Genomic DNA, 9,807 nt, shown 5'->3' on the forward strand with positions numbered 1-9,807 from the left:
CTCCATTCTCCTCTTGGGATCTTGGGCACGCACGCACACACACATGCCTGGCATGTTTTTCCAGCCACCAGGTCCAGGACTTGAATTGCAAAGTTGGCCACATAGTATCCAGCCACCTTCACCACCACCACCTGGCTGGCCCCCCAATGTACTTTTCAAGTCTGTGGGGCCTGGATTTGAACTGCAGTCAGCTTGTAGGATCTGGCTCCCTTAACCACTAGATTATGGGGTCAGTCCAAGAGATCCCTTTTATAACGAAGCCACTCCTGTGATAACAAACTTTCACTCCCGTGAAACATTAAAACAACATTAATCCACTCATGAGGGCAGAGGTATTAAGATTCTAACATATGAACTTTTTTTTTGTTGGAGAAGTTTTTGCTTTAGGGCATATACGCTCGCCAAAAAGACAGAGAGAGCCAGAGAGACATGAAAGCAAGAAATCATCCCCGGGGGGATGGCCATACTGCAAGTCCTTCTCCTCCCTTCTCCTCTCAGGATCTTGGGCACGCACGCACACGCGCCCAGTGTGAGTTTAAGCCACTGGGTCCAGGACTGGAACCGCAGTTGACTACATGGGAATACAGTGACATAGCCATTTTGTCAACTGCTGGTCCCCTAACATATGAACTCTTAGAGGACACATTCAAATATAGTAGGCCCTCCCAAGGTCTCAAAGGAAAATCCGAGGTATTTACCAAGTTCCTCTAACCTTGGACTCAATTTCCAAACTCTGCCCCTTGTAATGGAAGGTCATGAAATCTGTCCAACCCTTCCTACTTTCCGGCCGTTCTCTTTCCAGGCTCCTTGAAGTCTCACTGTAAGCATGCGCAGTTCAGGGGTCAGTCAAGGATTTACAGACTCTCCCCTTCTTTGGCTCTCTGTTCTCTGGGACATCTTCATTCTCTATTTCCAGTGCTCAGGCAGCTTCAAACTCCTTCAACTCCTTAGGTCAACAGACTGAGGCTCTGAGTTTTATCTACCCCATGCCACACAGACTGGACCTCGCCCAGAAAGAGGAATACAGAGGGGGAGTGCCCAGAAGAGGTGACACCTGCACTACAACTCAAGGAGGATGTAACCACATGGAAAGGGTAAGAGGTGTTCCAGGAAAGAGGGACAGCATGTGCAAGGGCCCAGAGGCAGCCAGTGCCAGCACTTCCAATTAATCATGGCAGCTACTATCGAATACATCTGGAGAGGAAGAACAAATGATACAATAGACAATACGGACGTGGGGAGGGGACCAGCAGATGGCATGGTGGTTACATTGTTGGACTCCTACATAGCTGACTGCAGTTCGAGTCCTGGACCCGGTGTCTTAAAACTCGGGCCTGGTGCATGTGTGTGCATGCTCAAAATCCTGAGAGGAGAATGGAGAAGGGATTGTGGCATGGCCATTTTCCTTAGGGGCGATTTCTCACTTTCTGTCTCTGGTAAGTGCATGTGCCCTATAGAAAAAAAAAAATATATATATATATATATGGGTGGTTGGTTAACGCAATGAACTCCCACATGGCTGACCACGGTTCACGTTCTAGACCTGGTAGCTTGAAAATCATGCTGGGTGGCGCATGTATGAACATGTCCAAAATCCCAGAAGAATGGAGGAGAAGGACTATGGTGTGGCATCTCCTGGGGGTGCGGGGGGGGGCATGATTTCTCACTTTCCCTTTCACCCTCTCTCACTCTCTGGAGAGTTCACAAGCCCTGTGGCAAAAACCTTAAAAAAAAAAAAAAAATGAGTTTAGGTGCCAGACAGCTTGGGCTCAAATCCCGGCTCACTTAGCTTCTGTGTGACCTTGGACCTGTGCCGTGTCTTCCTCACCTGTGTTGGGGTAATAGTACTATTTACCTTCTAGAACTGCAGCAAGGATCGAGTGGGCTAGTACACAGTACGCATTTAGCTCAGTACCTGCATTCTTCCTATGCCCAGTACATAGCTCCAATCTGCCTTATTCCCTGTCACCCCGACCCACTGACATTCAGGCAAACCTTGCTTTGCAGAATCCTAATATGCTCACAGCAGGCATCTCCTTCCTATCTTCTCCCCACCTTTTCTTTTCTTTTCTTTTCTTTTTTTTTAAGAGGTTTTTGTTATAGGGTGCGTGCACTCGCCAGACAGACAGAGACACAGAGAGATAGAAAGCAAGAAATCATCCCCCAAGGGGGATGGCCATGCCACAATCCCTTCTCCTCCATTCTCCTCTTGGGATCTTGGGCACGTACACACATGCACCCGGCATGAGTTTAAGCCACTGGGTCCAGGACGCCAACTGCGGTTGACTACGTGGGAATCCAGCGACATAGCCATTACACTAACTGCTGGTCCCTCTCCCCACCTTTTCTTCATGTCTTGAGCTAGGGCTGAAATGGGCTGATAGTGGGGTGGGCACAGTCACCTCTGAGTGGCTCAGTCCCATCTTTGCCTGGATGGCCTCTGCCAGAATCCTGGGACAGCCCAGCAGTAGGGACAATACAGGGACCAATAGAGCTGCACACTCTTCACCTTGCTCCTCTCAAAGGCGACCGCTCCCCAGTGACTCACTTCCCTCAAACATCGGCCATTGCTCAGTCCACTCACCTCAGGAATTTCTCTAAGTAGCCTGGAGTAAAGGCCAGGAATTTAGGTATTTACCTGTCTCTGTGAAGTTGCTGAAAATAAAAAATCTTAGAGCTGGCTCTGTGGCCCAGTGATTCAACAAGCCAGATTCCACGCGGCTGACCTTGCAGTTTGAATCCTGGACCCAGCAGCTTGGAAAACACGCGGGCACATGTATACATGACCCCAAATCCCAACAGGATGGAGAAATGGAGAAGGGACCGCGCATGACCAGGCTCTATTGGGAGGGTGCCTTCTCCTCCTCCCCCCGCCCGCCCAGGGCGCATATGTGGTCCCTAGCAAGCATTTTGAAAATCCTAAAATGTAGTGTGAGTAGGTAGCCTCTACTCACACAGCACCCAACAGGTGGGTAGCTGGGTTCCTACCAACACCCTCATCTTGTCACCTGGCAGGTGACAAACGGCAGGAGTGTTTCTCCTTGTTAGCTGGTCTAACTCCTGCACACACTGAAAACACTGCTCAGTCCTTGTGTCCACTCCAACACGAATTTTCAGAACTGTCACAGTAGTGAGGACATTTATTATTAAAATGAGTGAATGCAAAATAGATGTACTCGACTTCTGAGTACATGGCTCGCGCTATTCCAGTGCAGCTTTTCAGTGCTGACCTACGGCTCCACGGTGGCCGGGAAGAGCCCCCTGGTGTGGTGTGCAGTCCAGTGCTCTGTCCCACCAACTCGCAGGTCCGACGGGGGTGGGTGACACCTTATCCTACAGAACCAGATGGAGCTTCCACGCTGAGGACAGTACACGCGGCCACCCCTCTCTGGCAAGCTGCAGCATCCCTAGGTGCAGGTTGGGGTGGGGCTGGCATGGTGGCCTCCCCTGGCCAGATGCTCCTGTCCCCATCTCCACCTCCAGCCCTACTGGAGTTCCCTCTGACCTGGTCTGTCCTACGGCCGAGCGGGGCTAAGGCGATCACAGCGCTCCCCACACACATCCTCAGGTCTTGGATCTTAGGAGAACGGAACCCGTGTGCATGTGGAGCACCCACCCTGTCCCCGGGAGGGCTGTGGTGGAGGAGCCACGGAGGCGCGGGGTCCCGCTCACTGGCAGCACTCGGCCACGTGCCTGAGGAGCTCTTCGCCTTGCTCGTCGCCAAAGCACCGCAGGCAGTGAGGGCACTGGAGATCTCCCTGGCCTCTCTGGGCTGTGCTGGGGCACTCTCCGTCTGCAAAGGCTTCTGGCCACTGGGGTCCAGGCCCAGGCCTCCGGCCGCTGGGCACCACGAGCTCCAGTGCATCAGTCTCTAAGTACTTGGAAGTTTTGCTCCCAGTATGGATCCGGCAGGGGCCTGGCTCTCGGGAGTCCTGGAGGGAAGGCAAAGGTCTGCTTACACAGGCTGCGCTGAAGGCCGGGACACCAGCTCTCGGGTCCTTGCAACCAGAGATAACTCACTACCCGAGTGCAACCTAAGTCCCTCGCCTGACTTCCTGCTTGGCCCCAGAGCCCGGACAAGGAGGTGCTCAGTGAGCAGTTAAAGACCGCATATACGCCCCGTCATGTGCTCATGGAGGAACAAGACTGAGCGCGGCCCACTCCACCCGCACAGCGGAAGGCCTGAGGGGACCCAACTGGTGACTTCACCACCCATCACCACCAGGCCAGGGGTGCTGGGCAGAGCTCAGGGTAGGAACCTGGGCGAACTCAGTCCTAACCCCACTCTGTTCCTCCTCTGTGGGACTTGGGACGCTGAGTGCTCTGGGCCTCAGGGGTCCTCTTGTAGCACTAGGCCGGAACTCCTGGCTCGGCTTCATTGACCACTCAGCACAACCTGGCATGGCCTGGCACACGCTCCAAAAGCCACCATGGCAGTGCCATCGCTACTTGCCTGGGAATGTGGAGTTTCCACTTTGCAATCGAATTTGGACTTTCCTTGGTGGAACTACAGCTTATTGCCTATGCTTTCTGCCCTTGGGGCCAGGAAGGACTCCCCTGGAGAATCTGGGTCTGCAGGCCTGTAACTTGTTACGGTCGGTCACTCCTCTGGCCTTACTGAGAGGTGGCCTGAGACCATCCTGTGTTTGCACCACTAGTAACCCTCAAGGCATAGCACGTGCTTCCGTGCATTCAGGGCGTCTAGAAAACCCAGAGACAAAACTAAATCTCGGGGTCGGTGGGTGGCATGGTGGTTAAGAGCGCTGGACTCCCACGTGGCCGACCGTGGTTCAAGTCTCAGACCCAGCGGCTTGCTTTCTCACTTTCCCTCTCTGTCTCTCTCTGGTCAAAATTAAATAAATAAAGTTCAATAAAATAAGTCTTTAAAAAATATCTCAGGAAAACTCACAGGCAAATATAAAGCTCTTCCCTGGATGTTGGACGATGCTCCCACTCCTACCTAGGAGACAGGTGGGAGGATCCCAATCTTTGGCCTGCAGTCCCAAGGCCTTAAGAGAACCAGGAATTGGGGGTTGCGAGGAGAGCTACCCCTACACATAGTCCATCCTGTGCTTCTAAGAAACCTGCTAGGCTGGGCAGGAGCCACCAGTGAGGCCAGCAGCCACGCAGGACAAGACCATGCAGACAGCCCTCGTGCCCCTGGGCCCCTACTCAACGACATGAAGGGCAGCCCCCAGGTCAGTGTGACATCCCTGCTCCAGCCCTGGGTACACAAGCACCACTACTCTCCAGTCTGGAACAAGACAGGAAGTCGTTTGAAGGAGGGCCAGAGGTTTATCCCAGGGCCAAACGTGTAAAGGTACTTGCAAAGTGACTAAAGAAACAAGGTACTTCTGGGCTTTTTACAGAGCAGGCGTCTCTCCAGAGAGGAGAGGGAAGGAGGCATATGGAGATACAGATCACGTGGTGAGATCTCTGTCAGTCCCCCATGGCAAGGACAGCACTAAGGCCAGAGTACAGTGCAGGGCCCACTGTCCTGCCAGGCCCTGCTCCACATGCAGTGGCTGCGCTGTGACAGCTACCCTGTCACACAGCTGTAATACCTAGGTCCTCTGTTACACCTATGTGACAGAGTGACTGCGGTCCTTGCCTCACAGGAGGGGCAGGACAGGCAGAAGCTCCCAGGAGGAGAGACGCTCTCCGGTTCCATGGCAGCAACTCGCAGGGAGGCAGGACAGGCCCTGAGGTCAGCCACCTCTGCCCGCACAGGCGGCTGTCCCAACCTCCTCCTCAACAAAACACTATCAACGGGGAGGCTTTCCACACCCGTGCTCCAGGCACTGGGCAAGAGGGCTCAGCCCAGAGCTGGAGAGGACCCCTCACGTCCTTCACCCCAGCAAAGCAGGCCTTAGAAACTTGGGTGAAAGGAGACGTGCTCTTAGACTCACCTGTCTCCGGGACACCTGGTGTAGCAAGGAGGCGACCTTCTCCTCTAGTTCTTGAATCCTACTCTGTGCCCGTTCCCGATCTGCCCTTTCTGAAGTGAAGTCATCCTTGTAAGCGAGAATCTGAAAAGAGAAAGGGCCCATCGCTGTCCAAGGGAGGAGAACGTGCCAGGCGAGCTTCTCACCCGGCCCACCTGGACCCAGCCAGCCGAGCGCCGAGGCCACGGCCCCTGCTGACAGGAAGCCACGCAGTCGGTGCTGCCCAGAGCCGGAGGGAGGGCTACCTGCTGCTCCAGCACCTGCACCCGCTCCAGCGCAGCGTCCCGCGCCGTCCTCGCTTCTGCCAGCTCCTGCGCCACTCCTGCACAGTCGTTCATCTTCTCCTCCAGTTGTCGGTTGAGCCGGGAGATCTCCTTCCTCATGGCCTCAGGCTCATGGAGGGCCTGCAGCCCCCTCAGCTGCGTGTGGAGCCCCCTCACGTACTCGTCCCTGCTAGCGTCGTAGCGCTGCCACTTGGCGTTGAGGTCTTCCACCTGAGGAGGTGGAGCCGGAAAGCTCACGGCAAAGGGGGCCGAGACAGCTCAAGCCAACACCCACTCTGAAGCTGTTTATTAGCAATAATTCACGGAGCAAGGGTTTCCTCTTAAAAGGGAGCTGCCTCCCTCTGTCCTATGCGGAGGAGACACTGAGCCCACCAGAGAATCCTGAGACACCACGATGACACCCAAAAGCAGCGATCTCAAACAGAAGGGAACTCAGTGTAATTTTCCTGCCTTAAAATCTATACTTCCTGATAACAACTCTTGTACTTCCTTTATGGATTTGTGAATTAATTTTGGGGGGATGGAGGATATAGGGCATGTCCTATACATCCTCTGAGGCAAAAACGTCAAGTCTCTGATGACTGAATGTGTCAAGCCAAAGCAACGGGTGGGAGCAACCTCTGGGCAAACTTGTAGTTGGTAAGGGTGAATATTCTTCCTGAACGAAATGTTAGACACTCACGTGCGTCACCTTCTGCTTTAACAGCTGATTTTCTTCCTGTAACTTCTCAATCACAGCCTGGACAGAGGTGTCTCCGCCTGTACACACTGGCTACACAAGGAGGGACAGAGAGAAGATGATGTGTCACTGCACATGCCAGTCACGTACAGCAGGAGGGAAGACACCCTGGAGGCTGAGGCCGAGACCACTGCATCGTGCCTCCACAGCAGGGGACTGTTCATCCGGCAGAAAAGCAAAGCAGGGACAGAAAAGGCTTCCCGCAGTGGTGAGAGAAGGGCCCCTCTCCGTGCCCAGGCCCACCCCAACCGGGGCTGAGCCACAGTCTGGGCACATCATTCTTTTTTTTTTAAAGAATTATTTTACTGAGGACCAGCAGGTGGCGTGGTGGTTAAGGCAGTGGACACTCCCACATGGCTGACCACAGTTCAAGTCCCGGACCTGGTGGCTTGTTCACTTTCCCTCTCTCTCTGTGTGTCTCTCTGGTCAAATTAAAATGAATGAGTGAATGAATAAAATAAAATAATAATTCTGTAAAAAAAAGAATTATTTTATTTAACTTTATTTATCCATGTATTTATTTTAATTTGGCCAGAGAGGGATAGCGCAAGGGTGAGAGATAGGGAAAAAAAAAAGGGAAAGAGAAAACAAGTCTCTAGGTCCAGGACTTGAACCATGGTCATCCATGTGGGAATACAACACCCTTAACCACCATGCTACCTGTTGGCCCCTGGGCACATCATTCTTGACACTGTCCTTACTCCATCCTACTTACCAGTTTGAGTAGTTTGTCTCATAAATATTTTGGATTTAAACCTTCTAAAGTCTAAAGGGATTAGTACACCAAAGGTCATAAAGCTGTCTCATCACCCGAGATTGGCCACCGTCACAGGCATAGGGAAGGCAGGAAGCTTAATCCTGTTGGACTCCAGAGAACCCCCAGTCAGGGGCCTCCCATCTGCCTGGGTGGGCCCAACCACGGGCCCAACTTCTCTCCTTTGGAGCCCACAACACTGTCCTGTTGCAGACAACTGCTTCAACTATGGCGACTCCAAATATGACAGACTAACTTGTGCCTCAGGCAGGGCCAGGGTTCACAGAGCCACATCCCAAACCAACCCCTAACAGCAGCTGGCAGACTGGACTGAAAAATCTCACGAAACATCCATGTGTACCCTAGAAATTCCATGCTTTAAACAGTGCAGGAAACCGTGTATCAGTGGCATTACTTCTGAGAATTCCCCTCAAATGACAAAGGAAGTGCGTGTCGTAAACCAGCCTGCACTGGGAAGCCCCGGGTGACTCAGCCAAGGCCAGGGCTGAGAAGTAACGCTGATTTAGTGACTGTGATGAGGCGCCGCCCCACCCCCAGTTCAGGCTGACCACTGTGTGAGGCCACTTTCAAATCCCCAGAGGAAAACGACAGTGACTCAAAAGCAAATAGAACACCCCACCTCTTCCCAGACAGCTTTTTTCTTTTGATTTCTGCAACAGTGTGTGTTCTTTCTAAGGTTCCCTTTTTGTGGAATCCACCCAACTGAGATGGTGGTTCTCAGACCACATTTCTTCCTGACGGCCACTGCAGCGAGGGGCCAGTGGGAGCAGGATGGCTCGGCCGCCCCAGAACATCTCAGGACACGTGCTTCTGTGTGAACCTTGCCGCTGCCTCAGAGACCTGCTCGGGAAGACCTTGGTGAGGGCCTTGTGCCCAGCACTGTGGGGCAACATGGCCTCAGTCTGGCCCACTGCATAACCTGGTGAGGTGTACACTGTGTGCCCATCTCCCGGTGTGCCCACATGGATCCCCACGACCCTCCCATGGGCGGGAGGGTGCAGTGAACAGTGCTGGCCCGCGGTGGCTGCCCTGGGGCCCCAGGTATGCCCCAGTTCCTCCCACACCTTGAATGACTGTGGATGCTGAAACCCTCACCGTACCACTTTCCCCCAGCAACCCCCTCACCCATCCACAAGCCAGGTTTGGCCTGTCCTGGAGGCCCAGAGGGCTTGTCCTGGACCCCTACTCTTCCCTGGCCCCTGCACTGCTCTCTGCCTGTTGGCCCTACCCTGTGCAGCTCCAGCTGGGGGCACAGCGGTAAGACAGAGTGCCCCTGTGTCCTTGCTTTGATGACAAAGAGGCTGCAGCCTGAGCACAACCAGGTTTCCCAGCGTGTGGCAGGCCATGCTGCCAGTGCGGACGGGCCCCAAAGCCAGCTTCGGAGACGGCAGTTCTGACTCTGCGTGAGGCTGACGTCTGGGCCCCCCCTGATCTACTCAGATGCACTCGTGGTCCTTCTGGTGGTTTTAGGCCTGGGCCTTGCCCAGGTGGCATTTGGAGGCACTGACCCTCCCCAGCAATATCACCCAACTCTGCCTCAGTTTCCTCCTCTGCCCGACATACACAGGACAGCACGTCCTCAGGGCAGCCCTGCCCATCCCCAGCTGAGGCCATCTCTTCCACCAGGGGAAGAGGGAGCTCTAGGCCTGCTGCTGGGGGCCAGTAGGGCAGGCTCCCTCTTTCCTATGGCATTTGAGCTGTCCCATCATTCCAAAAGAAATCCTGGATGGCAGAGTTTGTCCCATCAGCTGATTCTTGTTGGGCTGCAGGGAGCCCCTGGCCTCCATGGTTGCTAAGGGATCCTGGAGGTCTACAGGCAAAGCTTCCCGCTACGATGAGGTCTCGGCCGTGACTCGGCTACGCCATGCCTACCTCGTCATCAGGACTTTTCTCCCTCACGCCCCGCTGTGAGTGCTGTTGTTTATCCAGACACTTGGCCAGGTGCTGGCACATGTGGGCAGTGGCAGCCAGCGTCCTCCGCAGCTGGTGGGTCTCGCCTGCCAAGGAGCGGCAGAGGACGTTGCTGGCGGGCCGGGGCCGCCCCCTCTTCCCCCCCCCCCCCCC

General features: G+C 54.3%; 1 protein-coding gene across 1 annotated transcript in view; it reads right to left on the reverse strand.

Moving 5' to 3' along the window:
- Nucleotides 1-3,122: 3,122 nt before the first annotated feature.
- The window catches only part of TNIP2 (TNFAIP3 interacting protein 2), a gene marked incomplete at its 5' end in the record, with an annotated part of 19,132 nt that continues 12,447 nt past the window's right edge, over nt 3,123-9,807 (reverse strand). The window contains 5 exon segments of the mRNA XM_006152919.2: nt 3,123-3,932; nt 5,910-6,029; nt 6,191-6,439; nt 6,912-7,001; nt 9,616-9,740. Coding sequence (XP_006152981.2) covers nt 3,669-3,932; nt 5,910-6,029; nt 6,191-6,439; nt 6,912-7,001; nt 9,616-9,740 — 848 coding nt within the window.

This window comes from Tupaia chinensis, unplaced genomic scaffold (assembly GCF_000334495.1).
Source record: "Tupaia chinensis unplaced genomic scaffold, TupChi_1.0 Scaffold000360_1, whole genome shotgun sequence".
Taxonomy (NCBI): domain Eukaryota; kingdom Metazoa; phylum Chordata; class Mammalia; order Scandentia; family Tupaiidae; genus Tupaia; species Tupaia belangeri.